Below are 19605 nucleotides of genomic sequence, written 5' to 3'. Positions count from 1 at the left end.
CGAGAACTTCTTAAGATTAGTCTTTTGCAACAATATCTATTACAGTAGAGTATTTGAACATCAGATAGTTTAGACTGCAATGATAAATTCACACAATTGATTTTTGAATACTTTACTCTGTGGAAAAGGGAGAATATGGAGAATTTAGACACGTTATCCATTTTCATTAATTTCCCTCAATATATTTTTTAAAATTTAGTAAACTCTGTAAACATGCTGATTAGTTGTGAGCAAATGAATGTATTTTCCCATTAGCTTTTATTACTAATATCTTGTGGAGATTTTCAGCGATTTTTGATTCCTTTTACTTAGAGGCCACTTTTTTGTTAGAACTGTTTGCTGCTTGTAGATTTGGTATGACATTATGAATTGTTGTATGTGTGTTTTTATTTTCCATCCAGCCTGTATCCCCACTTGTTCTCTAGAGCTTACATCAATTTTAAAAATCCTGATGATATAATTCTCTTCAGAGACCGATTTGATGGATATATCTTCATTGATAATAAAGGTAAAGATGCAGCAAGTTTTAGTGACTACTCAAACAAATTAGACTATTTAATTTTTACAAGGGACTTTCATTACTACTATATTTCCCACAAAATCCAATTGACAGTGACTTCCAAAATAATATTTGCACCAAACAACATTAGATTGAATTATTATCTGCACAAAAATTTAACCTATCTGAATCCAAGATGTTTAATCGGTTGCCACTAGAAGTTCATTTGGTTCTGTTTGTTAGTTCACTGGGATTTGCTCAATATATTGATGCCATAGAAGTAATGCTTGTGAACTGAAGGACAATTAATGCTGAGCAGTAGATCAAGCTCGATCACATTTCAAACTGATGATGTGCATTTCTAGTTTTAAAGTATGAAATGGCCGGGATTAAAATATATCTCGTAGGTTGGGCCCTAGAGACCAAATCAAAATGAGACCAAATCTTATAACAAGTGATAATTTGGTCTTTATCTGTAGACCAGTCATATTTTTTTGAATATTTTTATAACCTTGTTTATTCATTAAACACACAATGCTTATGTTCACACAGAATAATGCTGGTTTAGCTATGTCATTGTATATAATCAATGAACCATTTTAATTCCTGTGTTGTAACATCTCCAGGTCAGGAATACCCAGCTGTGGTTGAATTTGCACCATTTCAGAAAATTTCTAAAAGGAAACTGAAAAAGAAGGATGCAAAATCTGGGAGCATTGAGGAAGGTGATAATTTAAGACTTTCAGAAACTGAAAATTCTCGGCATTGCAGAACACTGTCAGAACTATATTTAAATATTCACTTTCAATTACTGATAGATAAAGAAGCACTAATAATTTTCTGAACTATACAGCCAAAACCATAGCGTACAAGTTGCTGAATCTGAACGCGTTTCCCGTTTACATCTTAATTAGTGTAATGTGACACATCAATGTGAGAAAAATTCAAGCCCTGGTGGAAAATCAAAGAACAGCCACAATCCAACATATACTAGGAGAAATTTAGCCTTTTTCTGCTAGAAATAGAAGTGATATTATAAGATATAGAACATAGCTAATGATATAATAATATAAATCATAAACTCTGCATCAATGCTAAACCTTCAGACTGAGACCAAGAGACCTGTTCACATGAGACAAGTTCACATTAGTAAACTGAATCAAATTGAATGTCAGGAATTTATTTTCCACACCTGCCCACAAATGATGATCAACATATGAAATGGACTTTCAGGTGGATGAAAAATCCTGGAATCACATCCTGATGGAGAACTGTATCACCATCCTCATCCGAAACTCCCTTGTAAATTCTTATATTTAATAGGATTTGAAATGATAGTTTATTTCCAACTTTAGGACTTATTTAACCTTTAAGAAGTCATTTTCAAAACATTTTGCCCACACGTTTTTACATATTTCATGTTTTTGGCTTTACAATAATAGATGTTTCCTTGGGTCTCCAGCTATTCTGTTTGTTGCCCTCCTGTTCCCAATGATCGCAAGTGTAACTTTATCTACCCGATATTTAGGTAAGCAATAACAACACAATGGAATCAAACAGAAAACTTTTACTCTACACCAGATTTTGGAATATAGCAGATGACACCATGTGATACTTCTCTGTTTGAAAGGTGGGCTAAATATTCATTGTTACTGGTTTGGAATTTAGGATGTGGAACACTAAATGGGTTTATTTAAATGTGAATAGGTAAATGAACAATAAATCGTATAAAATAATATATTATATGTTATATAATCTGTATAAAATAAAAGGCCTGACACTCACTCAAATTTAAACGTAGACTTTTAAAACATAAGTCAAAGTATACTTCTTACATTGTGGTGCAAACTGCAGTTTGAGCCAACCAATTTTCCCAGGCTGCCATTTTCTTAAAGTTTAGGCCCCTTTGCTGTTGTCTGACAGACTCTTGTTAGTTTGCCCAGAGAAGTACAATTCCTGTTTCTTCTACTTATACTGAAATAGCAGACAATGAAGATTGATTTTAATTTAATAATATTAGAGTAAGAACCATTCATAAAATATTTTACTTACTGTTATTGAATGGATAAACAACACAATGTTGAAAAAGCTTGTTGTGATTGACCCTGGTGTTTCTGGCCCATTAAACAATGAATGCACTGAAATTCCTTTGTTTCAGTTGCAACCCAAAACCAATTGTCTGATGTCTAAGTGGCTTTATTTGCTATATGATTTTGGATTTTCAACCTTCCTTGTTGCTTCTAGCAAATCAGCTTACAAATTCAAAAGCAATAAAAAGGTAAAGAATCATATCTGTAAGGATACTATATGGCAGAAATAGAAAAAACATCCCTTATGCTTAAAATGTAATGCTTTGGTCAGTTAAAAAGCTGCATTAATTAAAATTTATGGATGTATAAGATGTCTTTTACAAACTCCATCATATAAGATCCTCCCCATAAGCATGCTATGTTAAAGGAACAATTGTTTACTGTCTCTTTCAAGAGTAGGGCAACTCAATTATCCTTCTTACAATGTATTCTGAGTTTGCTGATATAATGGGGATCTGCACTGTAGTCGCAGTTTGGCATCAAAGCACCCTTAATGATTATGGAACGTAACTTTTTACTGTGAGAATGTACTCAGTGTGTTCAATGTATTCTAACACTGCTTTATTTTGGGCCTCTAAATGTTAACAGGTAGACCGATAATTAAGAATTAGAATATCCTTTATTGTAGCGCGTACTCAAGTACAGGAGTACAATGAAAAGTATACAGTGTCGCCTCTTATGGTGCAATTTTCGGTACAAATTTTAGATATGAAAAGAGGAATATCAAAGAAAAATAGTTGCATTACTTTACAGTGATTCATATTACAAGTTAGAAATAAGACATAGTCAAAAGGATAAACCTTACAAAGAAATTTCAAATAACTATTACATTGCAGTAGCTCAACAGAGGCTTCCACATGTGGTCTGACCACCTGTGCCAGACCCCAGTCCAACAATCATCCCTGCTCTACTCCAAGCCTTCAGTCTGCTCCACACCAGCTCTCAGCTGCTCCTAGGTATGTTTTCTCCGGGATTCAAGTCTCCATGCCGGCCTCCACTCCCCTGCTGCTTCGCCACTCCAGGGCTGTTTCCAAAGTTTTACTGATGTGCTGTGCAACCTCAAAAGTATTTGATTTAGATCCAAACTAGAAAGTTTAATTGAACTTCTCCCAACAACTTTAGTGTTGTCAGTATGCAGCAACAAAAAAAAGTCAAAGTGTATTCATTACATTTTATTACTCCATGATATTTTTGATTGTATACATAATATCAGAGTGCGTGTGAGCTTTCTACAAAATGGATAAATAAAAATACTGTATGGGAACTTTATTTCCATCAAAATTAATGGTTGTCAAACGTTATACATTTGGATTGAATAAATTGAATAATAGGTGAATAAAATTAAAACATATAGTTTTAACTGCCAAGGGTGGGCTTGATAAACAGTTTTGTGTCGTGAATCTGGCATGCTGATATTCACTTCTGGATTTAACTCAAGCAAATTTGCAGATGAGTAAGGGAATTACCTTTACAGCCTCTGTGTGGGCTAAGTTACTAAAATTAGTTCAGGATTTAATATAACATTCTGGCTTTAAAAGCCAGTGCAAATGTTTCCTTAACTTTCCAGATCCTGCCTGGGTCAATGAGAGTAGGACAGAGAATTGGGGAACTGCTTCTTTGGTCGATCCAGCAGGCCAGAAAACCATCCAGCAGTGAAAAGGAAAGGTTACTGTTTACAGCATTTTCTGATTGCATCTCACTTTTTATTTAACAGCTGATTTCCAACTTCATGGAAGTCAGTTTACTCACCTTGATATATTTTCCCTTGATGTTAGCCTTCACCACAGAGCGGGAAAAACTAACATAGTTCTACCTTGTACAGGCTCCTGGACCAAAATCATTTTCCCAATGAGCCAGTGCACACCTAGTTCTAGTGATCATCAAAGTGAATCACAAACCCTCCCCCCAACTAAACTGCCCTGCGTCCTTGCCTCAATCTGTATTTCTGGATTGTCTTCCCTGAGGTGAAAAAGCAGAATGTTGTGAATATAAGAAGAAAGGAGGACAATGTTCTTGGAGGGTGACTGTCAGGCATGGGTACGACCTTGCACAAAGATGAGAATGAATGTGAATGTTCGGTGTTCGCATGTGTGTAAGAAGCTGTCTGGAGAGAGAGAGAGAGTAACGGAGCTGCAAATTGTATTAATGTGAAGAGTTTGGTCCAAGAGCATACTGTGGAAGTGTAAGGGTTGGCACCTGAAGGTGTTCTGCCATTGCGTTTCCTGGCCATCCAAGTTCCTTGAATCCTTTGAGACACTTCAGATTTGGAGAATTATACCTCTGCTCCCTTCTGCAACGTACATACACCTATGTCTGCCACGCTAGCGACACTGTCTTCTTCCTTTTATCCTTTATTAAAATTGCTAACTTCAGTTCCTCAGCACCTACAAGGCCAATCCAGGCAAGGTTCAGAAATGTGGGGTGATGATGGAATGGAGGGGCAAGTGATGGAGGTGGGGAACCTGTTCAGATGAACGCTGTAGAGAGGAAAGTATAGCCAAAAAATAAGAACTGGAATACAAACATGCCATTGAAATTATTGATATCTTGAAGCATGTCACTGAGAATTCTCTGAAAGAATTAGTGGATTTTACTGGATGCAAACTCACCAGCAAAGACTGCCGGATGCTTTCACATAAAACACCTGCGGCCAAACTAAGAAAGATGAAGGACTAATGGAGGGGAGAAAATTGCTGAGGAACTTCAAGCAATCACTGATTTGAAAAAAAAAGTTGAAAGTTCATCACTAAGATTTTCCTCAAAACCATTGGCATAACACCTATTTTTCTCAGCATGACAGTCAACTCAACAAATAAGCATTAGATTCCCTCCCATTTGACAGACCATTTCAGCAATCTCTTAAACCAACAACCATAACAATAAGTCACTTCCACAATATGGCACTCTTGGTAAAACCTGGTCGTGACACCTCTTAAGCAAGGGTTACAAAGGACATAAAGCAAATTTCTGAGTGTCACTGGAAGGTGATGGCACCAACATGAAATATTCAAGCTACAGCTAACCAAATAATTGGATAGAGTTGGAACTTATCAGACTGCATGGATTGGTTGAAGTAACAGTTAGAGGCAATGAGGAGTTTACAAGAGCTAAGGTGTGTGATGGATAGCAATTTCAGGAAGGTGGACATACCTCAGATACAGTCAGGTACATGGTTTACCACTAGGAATGGTAGGAGAAGTAACCAGTTAATGCAGGAGTCTCCTGTGGCTGTGCCCATCTCAAACAGATATGCCACTTCAGATACAGATGGGGGTTGACCTCTCAAGGGAAGTCAGTGGCACTGACAGACTGGTTTCGATATTGTGAGTGTCTTTACTGTAATGAGTATATCAGTTTCCAAGCAATCAATTGTAAAAGGGCACCCTTTAGCCTGGGCACAGACAAACACATTTTTCTGCGGCCATCAGTGAGACATCAGGATGATGTGTTGCCTCCTGGTGCCAAGATCAAGGATTTCTTGGACAGGGTGCAGAACATTCTGAAAGAGGAAGGTGACCAGTGCGAGTTAGTTGTGCATGCTGGTACCAATGACGTAGGTAGGGAAAGGGACAAGGTTCTGCAGAGAGAATAAATAGCATAGGAAAATAGGAGGATAAAAAGTAGGTTTTTAAGGGTAATAATATCTGGACTGCTATTAGTACCATATGCTAATGAGAGTAGGAATAGGAGGGTAGAGCAGATAAATGTGTCTGAGGAGCTGTTGCAGTGGGCAAGGATTCTCACTTTTGGACTATTGAGATGTCTTCAGGGATAGAAATGACTTGCATAAGAGGGGCAGGTTCCACCTGAATTGGAAGGGACCAATATCTTTGCTGGTCTTTAGTTGTGATGGTAAGAAAAGAGAAAAGGCTAAGACTGGTACGGCAGGTAAGGGGAGCAGGTCAGATTGTCAAGGCAGACAACAGCTTAGCAGAAAATGAGGTAAGAATGATAAATTAAACTGCATTTACTTCAATGCAAGAGGTGGATGAACCTAGGATATGGTTGGGAACATGGGACTGGGATATCATAGCTATTACAGAAAGGTGCTGAGGAATGGACAGGACTAGCACCTTAATGTTCTGGGGTATAGATGCTAATAAGAAGGATTGAAAGGGAGGCAAGAGAGGATGGATATGGCGTTTTTGGTTAGGGTTAACGTTATAGCTGTACTTACGGAGGGATATTCTTGGGATCGTCCAGTGGAAATTATATGGGTGGAACTGCAAAATAAGAAAGGGATTGGATTATAGTGTCCCCCTCCCCCCCACCAATAGTCAGTGGTAAACTGACAGAGAAAATACCAACAAATCATTTTTTTTCCAAATATAAGAACTTAAGAAAAATTAGCAGCAGTAAACCATATGGCCCACTGAGCTTGGTCTGAGCTTGATAATTTTTCTACCTCAATTATATGCTCTTCCCTATTCACGTATCCCATGAGTAGCATTACAAACAAACAAGCATGACAGATGCTTGAATTGGTATGTGACGTGCTGAAGTTAAATGTTATCCAAAAGGGATCACAGTTTCTTCTAAATACATATTCAAAATGTTTGCAGGAACCAAGTTGTAAGATTTAGAGCCTGATCTGAACGGACCCTTTTAATAGTAATTGGAGAAATGCCACAATGTCTTTGCAACACAACCCACTAACAATAATCGTACAAATTCAAAATCGTTTTGTGATTTTGATGTATCAGTAATTAAAGAGAAAGTAATTTCAAAAAGAGTAATTTTGCATTCATTAAAATCTGCTTTAGGTTTGATAAATATTTGAACATAGTTTTTGTTATGCAACTATAGATCCTGAATACAAGAAGTTTTTGGAAAGTTACTGTGCAGACGAGGAGAAAATTGCAGCCAATCCAGAGACGCTTTTGGGAGAGATAGAAGCAAAGACCAGAGAACTGATTGGTTAGTCTTGTGGTAATATTCAAATTATACTTCCTGCATAATTTTCCTAATGTGTATTTGTGTAACAAGTAAAGTTATTTCATACATTTTCGCGATATAATTAGCTGAAAGGCAATTACAGCGTTTTGAGTTGAAACAAATCCAGTTGAGATATTCCCTCACATGCATGAATTTTTTTTTTAAGGTTCTGAATAAGTTGTGATAAGGTTTTAAATCAAATTTATAGTCCCAAAGAGTATAAATACCTCTTGCTCTTTCAGCTGTTAGGAAATTCCCATCTAAATCAATCTAGATTTCAGCTGCTCCTTTGCTGGCATTGTTCATTTGATTGGTATTTTTAACAGTCACCTTTTTTGTCCTGAAAACTTGATTCTCCCTTCATATAACATTTCAATATGTGCCTGCTAGGAATCTAGTGCGAATGTGTGACAGCCATGGTTTTGGCAGTTTCTGTAAAGTAGTTACACCCATGATTTTTGGAAAGTATGTACACCCATGATGCTTTAAATCTTTGAAGAAGCATTCGTGACGATCACTTTTATATTTCCTTTCAGCATATTTACTAATCTATTTGTAAGCATGATGAATGGTGATCTTATAATAATTAGCCAATTTTTAACATTAGAAAGTCAATGCAACATCATTTGTACAGTGGCAAACGTAAATCTGTGATTCACCATATTCTGCATCCCATTTGACTGTGAAATACTGAGCTACTGTATGGCTCAAAAGTTTGATTTGGCCTAGTCACAAAATCATATGGCATATTTTACCCATTATCAGTGCTGGCTCTTTGTAAGAGATGTCCAATTAGCTCTGCACCACTGATATTTTTTCCCCCCTATATTCCTACATTTTATTTCTCAAATTTATTTTCACTTCTCTTTTGAATGTAATGATTGAATCTGCTTCCACCATTCTTCCAGGCAATGTGTTCCTGATGATCATAACTTATAGTGTGTAAAATAAATTCTGTAATTGCTCATCTACTGCTTTTGCATATTCTTTAAATCTGCATTTCTGGTTACTGACCTCCCTGCCAGTGGAAACAGTTTCACTTATTTACTTTGTCAAAGCTGTTCATTCCTTAACACTACCTAGAACATTGAACAATACAGCGCAGAACAGGCCCTTCAGCCCTTGATGTTGCGCCGACCTGTGAACTAATCTAAGCCCCTCCACCTACAATTACCCCATCATTATCCATATGTTTATCCAAGGACTGTTTAAATGCCCCTAATGTGGCTAAGTTAACTACATTGACAGGCAGGGCGTTCCACGCCCTTACCGCTCTCTGAGTAAAGAACCTGCCTCTGACATCTGTCTTAAATCTATCACCCCTCAATTTGTAGCTATGCCCCTTTGTACAAGCTGAAGTCATCCTCGGAAAAAGACTCTCACTGTCCACCCTATCTAATCGTCTGACCATCTTGTATGTCTCTATTAAATCCCCTCTTAGCCTCCTTCTCTCCAATGAGAACAGACCCAAGTCCCTCAGCCTTTCTCCATACAGCCTGCGCTCCAGACCAGGCAACATCCTGGTAAATCTGTGATAATGGGAACTGCAGATGCTGGAGAATCCAAGGTAACAACGTGTGAAGCTGGATGAACACAGCAGGCCAAGCAGCATCTCAGGAGCACAAAAGCTGATGTTTCGGGCCGAGACCCTTCATCGGAGAGGGTTCTGGAATAAATAGGGAGAGAGGGGGAGGCGGACCGAAGATGGAGAGAAAAGAAGATAGGTGGAGAGGAGAGTATAGGTAGGGAGGGGATAGGTCAGTCCAGGGAAGACGGACAGGTCAAGGAGGTGGGATGAGCCCAGTTCTTCCCCTCCCCCCACTGCATCACAAAACCAGCCCAGCTCGTCCCCTTCCCCCCACTGCATCCCAAAACCAACCCAGCCTGTCTCCGCCTCCCTAACCTGTTCTTCCTCTGACCCATCCCTTCCTCCCACCTCAAGCTGCACCTCCATTTCCGACCACTTACCTCATCCTGCCTCCTTGGCCTGTCTGTCTTCCCTGGACTGACCTATCCCCTCCCTACTGCCCCTAATATACTCTCCTCTCCACCTATCTTCTTTTCTCTCCATCTTCGGTCCGCCTCCCCCTCCCTCCCTATTTATTCCAGAACCCTCTCCCCATCCCCCTCTCTGATGAAGGGTATAGGCCCAAAACGTCAGCTTTTGTGTTCCTGAGATGCTGCTTGGCCTGTTGTGTTCATCCAGCTTCACACTTTGTTATCCTGGTAAATCTCATCTGCACCTTTTCCAATACTTCCACATTCTTCCTGTAGTGGGGCGAACAGAACTGCATGCAATATTCCAGATGAGGCCACACTAGCGTTTTGTACAGTTGCAGCATGCTATTAAATCTCCCCGTAGCCTTCTCTATTTTAAGAAAACAATCCCATCTCCTGTAATCCCCAGTATAACCAAATCCCCAGCAATATTCTAGTTTGCCTCCTGTACATCATCTCTAAGGCTTTGACTTTCTTACTAGAAGTGTGATCCAGAATTGAATGTAGGTCCAAATTGATTACAGCCTGAAATTGGGTTATTAACAAATGATTTATAATAGTTTTCAAAGAACATTGGAATAGAAATAGCATTTTGTTATTCAATACTATCATGGCTGATTGAACATTTCAATATCTTTTGCCCACACCCACACCATAACTTCATATACTTTGGTAATTATAAATGGATCAGTCTCTTATCTTAAACAGACTCAAATGTCTGAGCTTCCACAGCCCTCTGTGGTTGAGCATTTGGAAAGCTCTGAGCCCTCAGAATAAAAATAAAGTTCTCCTCATCAAGGACATGGAAGCTCGAGAACTCAGGGAAACTAAATTGTGATGTCTTGCAAAAAGTACATTACAGAAGAGGTGGTGTTGGAGGCCTAAAAAGCATAAAGATAGATAATTCCCCAGGATCTGATCAAGCTGACCCCAGGACATTGTGTGAAGCTAGGGAAGAAATTGTGGGGCCCTTAATGAAGGTAATTGTGTCATTTCTAGCTGCTAGTGAGCTGCCAGAAAACTGGAGGGTGGCTAATGTGTCATTATTTAAGACAAGCTGCAAGGAGAAACCAGGGAACTACAGACCAGTGTGTCTAACGTACGTAGTGGTAAGTTGTTGGAGGGGATTCTGAGAGACAGGATCTACATGCATTTGGAAAGATAAGGACTGATTTAAGGATAATCAGCATGACTTAGTGTGTAGAAATTGTATCTCTCAAACTTGATTATGTTTTTTAAAGAGATGCCTAAGAAGAGAGATGAAGGCAGAACAGAAATTGTTGTCTACATGGACTTTAGCAATGCCTTTGACAAGGTTCCGCATGGTAGACTGATTAGTAAGGATACATCGCATGGGATCCAGGAAGAGCTGGCCATTTGGCTAAATGGTAGGAGACACTGGGAGGTGGGAGAGGGTTGTTTTTCAGACTGGAGGCCAGAGTCTGCAAAGATCGGTGCTGGGTCTGCTGTTGTTCGTCATTGATATAAACAGTCTGAGTGAGAATATCGGAGATACGCTTAGTAAATATGCGGAAGACGCCAAAGTTTGTTGTATAGTGGACAGTGAAGGTTATCTAATACAACAGGATCTTGATCAATTGGGCTAATGGGCCGAGAAGTGGTGGATGGAGTTTGATTCAGATAAATGTAAGATGTTGCATTTTAGTAAGACAAACCAGGGCAGGACTTATACAGTTAATGGTAGGGCCCTGGGGACTGTTGTTGAACAGAGAGAACTAGGGGTGCACGTACATAGTTTCTTGGAAGTAGCATCACAGGTAGACGTGGAGGTGAAGAAGGCTTTTGGCATGCTTGCCTTCATCCATCAGAGCATTGAATAAAGGATTTGGGACGTCATATTATAGGTCTACAGGACATTGGTAAGGCCACATTTGGAGTACTGTGTACGTTTCTGGTCACCCTGCTATAGAAAATATGTTATTAAACTGGAAAGGCTGCAAAAAGGATTACAAGAATGTTACTGAGATTGGAAGGTTTGAGTTATAAAGGAAGCATGGATAGGCAGGGCCTTCTTTCCCAGGAGGCTGAGGAGTGAACTTAGAGGTTTATAAAATTATGAGGGACATAGATAAGGTGAATAGCCAAGGTCATTTTCCCAGAGTAGGGTACATCCAAAACTAGAGGGCAAAAGTTTAAGTTGAGAGGGAAGGATGTAGAAGGCACCTAAGGGGCAACTTCTTCACTCAGCGGGTAGTGTGTACATGGAATGAGCTGCCCGAGGAAGTGGAGCATTCCATATATTGTTGCATTCCCTATATGGTTATAATATCCTGATGTAAGGTGACCAAACCTGCATGCAGTACGCCAGGTGTGGTCTAAACAATCTGCCTTATAATTGAAGCAAGACTTCATTATCACTACTGTAGTGCAACCCTGTTGCAATCAAGGCCAACATTGTTAGCCTTCATAATAGCTTGCTGCATCTACGTGATAACCTTAAGAGACTTACTGACAGTGTCACCCAAGTTCCTTTGTATATCTGCAGAGATTTAACATTTAAGAAATATTCTTCACATCTGCTTCTCCTACCAAAGCGGAGAACCTCACATATAAAACTTTGTATTTAGTCCACCATGTTCTTGCTCGTTCACTAAGCCTGTCAATATTCTCTGAATATTTCTGAAGAAGGTTCCAGACTCGAAAGTCAGCTTTCCTGCTCCTCTGATGCTGCTTGGCCTGCGGTGTTCATCCAGCTCTACACCTTGTTATCTCTAATATTCACCTGAAACAGTTTTACATCTTCCTCAGAATGCACATTCTCACTTAGTTTTGTATCATATGCAGATTTGGCAATACCAGATTTGATCCGCACTTCCAAATATTGTGAATGGCTGGGCCCCAAGTATTGATCTTCTATTGACTTCTATTTTTCAGAGATTTAGTGAATATTCCTCAGTGAAGACAGATACAAAGTGCTCCTTTAGCTCCTCTACTATTTCTCTATTCTCCCGTATAAGTTCGTATGACCCTGCCTATAATGGACCCACATTTATTTTAGCCAAACATTTCCTTCCTTAGAGGCCTTTCCAGTCTGCACGTATGGTTTTTTTTTCTACCAGAATATTTTCTCCCTTTCCTGGTCAGTTTCTTGGTCCTGTTTTGCTCTATTATGTACAAGAAAGCATTTGGAATTATTTAATGCCTTTCATGGCCTCCTGTCATACCAAAAGGCTTTATACCCAACGTAGTGCTTGTAAAATCTGGTCACATTCTAATGCAGAAAGCATTGCAGCCACTTTGCCCATATGAGGTCCCATAAATTGCAAAATGATGATGACCAGAGTCTGTATCAATTATGTTAGCTGATAAATAAATGTTGCCTGGCACATGAGAGAGAACCTCTCTGCTCCTCTTCTAGATGCTGGCATGTATTATTTTCATCACTGGAGGGCAGCTGGGGCTTCCGTTTAACATCACATTCAACAAATATCACCCCCAATGGTGCTATGTTCCATCAGTGTTGCACTGCAGTGTCAGCTCAAGATTGTGTACGCAGTTCCTGGAGTGGGCCTTGAAACCATAATCTCTGGCTCAGTGGAGATAATATTACTACTGAGACAAGACTGACATTTATATTATTTTCCTGGTTTTGCATTTAATAGCACTACTGTAGAGCCCGATCATCCCATGCTTTCTTTTAAAAGCCATTCCAACTTTTCTCCTATCTTCTGTGAGTGATCTTCCAGATTTCACTCTCCTTTTGAACCATGTGTTGAATTGTGCCGTTTATATTTCTGTTGTCTTTCTTCCAGAATAGGTTATTTCACACCTCTGTGTAGTGGTTGTAGTGATTTGTGACGAGGCCAGCCAAGTGAACATTGTATAATGAGTTCCCTAATTAGGACTGTTAATCTGGTCCAATTAGGGAGTCCTGGCTGAGATAAGAACAGGAGAGTCAGACATACTGTTCCCTCTGAGAGTTGACTCTGAGGGAACTGAATCTGTGTCAAGGACTCTCCCCATGTAAATAAAATGTGACTTCGTGACGGGATACCAGTCTCAGTGGAGTTATTTCACACGGCATGTTTTTTTCCTGTGATGGCTGTCCTTTTCAGTAGGCTGCCTGTGTTCTCCTGAAATCTATGATCTTCCTCACTGTTTTCAAGTTTTGTATTGATTTGCATTTGTTGAATTTATGCTATTTCCTTCCTAGTCAGGGAATTAATATATGTGACAAACAGCGGTAGTGCTATCAACCTGGGCTAAGAATACATATTTCCCTCTAGTCTGATAAATAACTACTGGGCGCTACTCCACTTTCTGTCACTTATTCAATTTCATATCCATGCTGTTGCTTTAATACCCTGGGCAACAAATTTAATAAATGGCACTTAATTATGATTAACAGTAGTCCCTTGATGTGTGAATGACACATACTCAATTGTAAGTTTGTGTCATGCAGTTTCATAGAATCCGAAATCGTGGAATCCTGACAGTGTGGAAGCGAGCCATTCAGCCCATCAAATCTACATTAACCCTCTGAAGACCATCGCAGTCAGACACACCGTTGTACCCTGCCTCTGTAACCCTGCATTTTCCATGGCTAATGCACTTAGCTTTCACATCCTTGGACATGATGGGCAATTTAGCATGGCTAATCCACCTAACCTGTCCATCTTTTGACTCTGGGAGAAGACCTGAGCATCTGGAGGAAACCCAGCAGACACAATGTGCAAGGTCCGCACAGACAGTCACCTGAGGGTGGAATTGAATCCGGCTCCCTAGCACTGTGAAACAGCAGTGCTGACCGGGGTAACTGATCATGTGACTGAGTAGACTAATTCATGACCTGTGCATACGATGCAGGACGTCCCACAAGGTAGTGTGATAGAGTCCAGGATTTGGTTCCCTTTCCTTCATTATTTGCTGCTGCTCTGTCTCCACATCAGTAAGTTAGAACTTAGTCATGCAACTTGATGGACAAGTAAGCTCTTCTGAATTGCTAGTAAGCCTTGCTGTTATTAAGGTCAGTGCAGTGCACTTCAAAGAGAATTTTAGAATGTCCTTTAGGTGCTCGCTTTGTTCTTCCTGGAACTGTGGTCATTTCAGAGTTTAGAGAACTGGACCTGTCTGAGGGAACACTTTTCAGCCATCTAGACAGGCTTTAGTCCATAAATATTGATTTTGCTACAATTTTAAATGCAAGTAAACCTGGTAAATCTGGAGGATGTAGTGGCTGATGGAATTTCTCGAGTGCTCTTATTTTTTTGATGACACACTGTACACGTATCAATGCACAACAGTAGAGTGATAAGGACAATTACTGGGTACTCTAAGACTTAGGTTAACTTTGGGTTTTGAGTTGGTCTTCTTGTAAAACATTCATCGTGTTAGTTTGGAGCGCGCTGAATTAGCGCAGCTGGTTCAATGTTGATTTGCTTCATCGTTGGCCTTTTGAGAGAAATTTTGAGCACTGTCCAATGTTTGCACATTATCAAATGCTTCTTGAAAGTTGATCGGCCATGTGACTCTCATCAACGCTTCCTCTTGCTTCATGAAAAATGTCAGTCAATTTTTTGGAGTTTAATAAATCCGTGATAACTGTTTTTCATTACCCTTAATTTTACAAATAACAGTTAATATTTTCACAGATTAGAGTCTGTTTTCCCATATCAGCATTTTTTTGAACATATGAAACATTTACAACACTCCAGTTCTTTGCTGCTCCTTCCAAACCCAAAGAAGATTAAAGGATTCTGAATAGAGTCTCCATTATTTCCACCTTTGCTTCTTACAACAACGGAGGATGCTTCTCATCCAGTCCTATCATTTTATCAGAGATAGTAGGAACTGCAAGTGCTGGAGAATCTGAGATAACAAGGTGTAGAGCTGGATGAACACAACAGGGTTCTTTTTCTGAAGAGGGGTCTAGGTCCGTAACGTCAGCCTTCCTGCTCCTCTGATGCTGCCTGGCCTGTTCATCCAGCTGTACACCTTGTTATCTCTGTCATTTTATCAACTTTGGGAGCTGCCAGTCTCTTCCATTGTTGTTTTTATCCTATCCAATTTCTCTAATTCCTTCGCTTTGTCTGTGACATTGGCAGTACTTTTTTGCAGAAACAAATGCTAAATACTCATGTTACATGTCGCTGTGCCTTTTACTTTCTGTGACACAGTTCCTTTATGATATTTTCTTGACTCCACCTTTTATGTGACTTTCCTTTTGCTCTTTGCATTTATTAAAATAGTCAGTGATCCCTTTTATGGAAAATATTAATCCTTTCTTACGCACTCTCTTTGTCCGTCCTCTTCATTTATTTCAGTTGTCAATTGTCATTCTTTTTCTGTTTGTTTAATTTCAATATCTTTAGTCACCCAGAAAATCTAGCTTTGGACAACTTTTCTTAGCCTATCCTAGGAATGTGTTTGGTCTGTACCCAAATGATGTCTCCTCCCTTGACACTTCTTCATACTCACTTAATTGTCCAATCTTTACTTCCAGTCCACTTGGTCTAGATTCTCTTTCAATTGACTGATATTTGTCTTTTTGGATTTTTTGCCTTTTTCTTTCTGTAACTACTCTAAACCTAATGTTATATCTTGTTTTATCATCAGCAAAACATCTGTCTTCAATTATGATGCTGCCTTGGGATATCTAAAATATTGCAACTAAAACTTGTCTACCTTTGGTTTAAAACTGACATCCCTGTTATAAGATTGTAGAAACAAACTTTCCACAGATTACATAGGCTTCACTGGAACATGCAGTAGGCTTAGGACAGCAGGAAGAACAGAGCGTTATTTTCAGTTAAGTATTTTACTGCCCTCTGGACTCAACAATAAGTTCAACAACTTTAGAGAATAAAGTCTTTCTTACATTTCCTGTTTCCTGGCCACCAGGATCTGGTTTTCTTGTCCCTACTTCCAGCAAAGTTGTCTTGTATTCTGTTAGTATCACTGATTACTAATTGCTCTGGATCTGTCTCTACAATTTTTACGACTCTGTGATGCCTGACATTGCTAATCTCACACCCTCTAATTTTCTCCTGAACTTCTCTGCTCTTCTTCCCTACCACTTTCTACACCTTAAAGGTGAGATGGTGTCATAGTCCTGATGTCACTAGATTCGTCAACCAAACACCCAGGCTAATGCTTTGGAGACATGGACTCAAGTCCCCACCATGGTCGTGGTGAAATTTAACTTCAGTTAATAAAGCTGGAATGTAAAATTGGTCTCAGTGATGCTGACCATGATAACTGTCTTGTAAAAACCTTTCTGGTTCACTAATGTCTGTTCGGGAAGGAAATCTGTCATTCTTACTTTTTTGGGCCTGCTTATGAATCCAGACTGTCTGTAATGTGGTTGATTGCCATCAGAAATGGCCTTGCAGGTCCTCAGTTCAAGGGCAGTTAAAGATGGACAACAAATGTTCATCTTGCCAATGACACTCATGCAACAAAAGAAACCCATCACTTGCCACTTTCTTCAGTTCTGAAGAAAGATATTATTGGGCATGAAATTTTAACTGTGTGTGGAATCTCCCGATTCCTGATTTGGTATGAATAATAATGAGAAAGGCACTTGAAAGTAGAACCTGATGTTTCCATTCCATAACCAACAATGGAAGCAATGCGTCATTGCTACCTGATTCACACACTTAAATGTGGGCATGCAAGGATATTGTCAATGAAGTGAAGGGAGATGTTTCTTTGGAGGCGGGGTGTTTTTCCAAGATCTTTTACTAGCAGAATTCCAGTTCCAATGCGCCATGAAAACTTAGGTTGCGCAAATGTACAATTATGTCAGGCCACATACTTTGGACATTCTTATGGTGACCTGACAATAAGCTCCTAGGGAAGTCTTCATGCCATATTCTGTGAGGGTATAACATGAGGTTTCACAGATGTGAGGGATCAGGAATTCCTTCAATAAAATGGTATTATCTTACTGACATTTCCCACAGATTATCTGCTCACAGATCCCACATTGGAGTCATTGTGGCCTTAGTGCAACTCTAAAGAGAACGTAGGAGGAGGCAGTGATTATAATTTTGTCAGCAAGATTAGCAACCTTCAGAAGCTGTCTCCAAAGGGTGAAGCAGCAGATAAAGATCCACCAAGAAAGCAGAGACTGAGACCTCAGCGTTATAAGCATCACTGTCATTTTTTTGGTATCATCTGCTGGAAGAAGACCTGTGCTTAGAAGATTGGATGCCATTCTATTCCAGTGCCAATCAGTGTCAAAGCTGCCCTGAATTTTTAGGTCAGCTGCATACTTTTAAGGAGAAACTGAAGACCTTTGAGGCATCTCCAAATCCTCTACTCAAATACATGCCATTTTCTCCAGAAGACAGCTTTTCACATCATTCCCCTGTGTCGATGAGAGTCAAGCATTATCCACCATCACTTGCTTTCCTCTGGTGTGGGGTGCTATCAACTACACCCACATTGCTTTGAGAGTGACCTACCATCAAGAGTTTGTCAATAGACATGTTTTCCACTTGACAGGTATCCAAATTGTATGAGACCATTGATGCCAAACTCTGGAGGTGTGCAGCATTTATCATGAGACTGCCATAACTCTTAGTAGAGAACTCTTAGCTTCTGTCTCCTTTCAATGTCCTTGAGCCATGCAGGGAAGGCATACAGGACAAAGTTATAACACTGCTGACACTTTAACCATGGCAGAATGGAAACTAAGCCTCTACAACAAGAGATCTCAATGTCCGGACTGCTCTGGCAGAGTTTTGCAATATTGCCTAGTAAGCATAACCTGTCTCATTGTGGCATATTGTACCTTCACAACTGATACTGACAAGTGAGTGAAGGGGGACATTCTAGACGTAGAGGAAATGCAGAGTGACCGTAATCTTATGAGGATGAGGATGTTGACCAGGAGGGCCATTCAAGACCACATGGCACAGCAATGCATTACACAGCTGAAGAAGCCAGAGTTACGCTAACTGAAACCCATTGCCAGGAGGAGCTGAGTCTGGACTTCATTCACTTGTTTAAGATTCTTTTAGTAATCTAGCAAACAGACCCTGGTTAGTACAAAGGACTTACTATTTTTGCAGTCTCATTATCCTTGCGATTTACACTTACGAGTATGTGCACATGACTGACTGTGTTGGGATAAAAACCAGCAGTTAGTGAGACTGTATACTAACATTGCACAGCCCTAAGGGTAGATAACTCTTCAGGTTTTCTTAAGATATTAGGTTATCATGTCCAAATAATAAAACAAAGAGCTGGAGATCTGAAACAAAAACAAAGTCCTGGAGAAATTCTGCTGTTCTGGTAGCATTTGTGAAGAGAGAAATAGTTTCTTGGTAATGGGAAAAGTTCTTGAATCTGTTATCAAAGACTTTTTAGCAGAGCTTTTAGAAAATATTGGCAGGATCAGACAAAACCAGCATGGAGTTATGAAGGGGAAATCATACTTAACAAATCTGTTGGATTCTATGAAGATGTAGCTCGTAGAGTTGATGGGGCTAGCCAGTTGATGTGGTGTATTTGGAATTTTAGAAAGCATTTGACAAAAGTCCCGCATAAGAGATTATTATGCACATTTAAAGCGTATGGGACTGGGGGCAGTGTATTGAGGTGGATAGAAGACTGGTTGGCAGAAAGAAAACAAGGAGTAAGAATTAATGGATCCTTTTCAAATTTGCACGGGCTAACTACTGGGGTGCTACAGGGATCAGTGCTGGGACCCCAGCTATTCACAATATACATTAATGATTTGGATGAGGGAACAAGATGTAACATCTCAAAGTTTACAGATGATATCAAGTTGGGTGGGTGGGTGAAGTGTGACGAGGATGCAGAGATCCTTCATGACCTGGACAGGTTGAGTGAGTTGGCAAATCAATGGCAGATACAGTATAATTTGGATAAATATGAGGTTATTCACTTTGGAAGCAAAAACAAGAGGGATGTAAATTGGGAGAGGGGAGTGTGCAGCGGAACCTGGGCATCCTTCTGCACCAGTAGCTGAAGCTAAGCATGCAGGTGCAGCAGGCAGTAAAGAATACAATTGGTGTGTTGGCCTTCATTGCGAGAGGTTTCGACCACAGGACCAGATCTGTGTTGTTGCAGTTATGCAGAACCTTGGTGAGA

The 19605-nt window shown here is 39.7% G+C and overlaps 1 protein-coding gene across 3 annotated transcripts in view; it reads left to right on the top strand.

Moving 5' to 3' along the window:
- Positions 1 to 19605, top strand: part of upf3a (UPF3A regulator of nonsense mediated mRNA decay) — a 147510-nt gene that overhangs the window by 25029 nt on the left and 102876 nt on the right. For all 3 annotated transcript variants that reach the window (XM_048532141.2, XM_059646621.1, XM_059646622.1), the window contains 3 exons: positions 402 to 508; positions 1126 to 1224; positions 7396 to 7506. In XM_048532141.2, the coding sequence (XP_048388098.1) occupies positions 402 to 508; positions 1126 to 1224; positions 7396 to 7506 (317 nt within the window). The remainder of the gene's footprint in view (positions 1 to 401; positions 509 to 1125; positions 1225 to 7395; positions 7507 to 19605) is intronic.

Source organism: Stegostoma tigrinum, chromosome 6 (assembly GCF_030684315.1).
Source record: "Stegostoma tigrinum isolate sSteTig4 chromosome 6, sSteTig4.hap1, whole genome shotgun sequence".
NCBI classification, from domain to species: Eukaryota; Metazoa; Chordata; class Chondrichthyes; order Orectolobiformes; family Stegostomatidae; genus Stegostoma; species Stegostoma tigrinum.
Note: the sequence above shows the minus strand (reverse complement) of the source record. Positions and strands in the feature narration are given on the sequence as shown.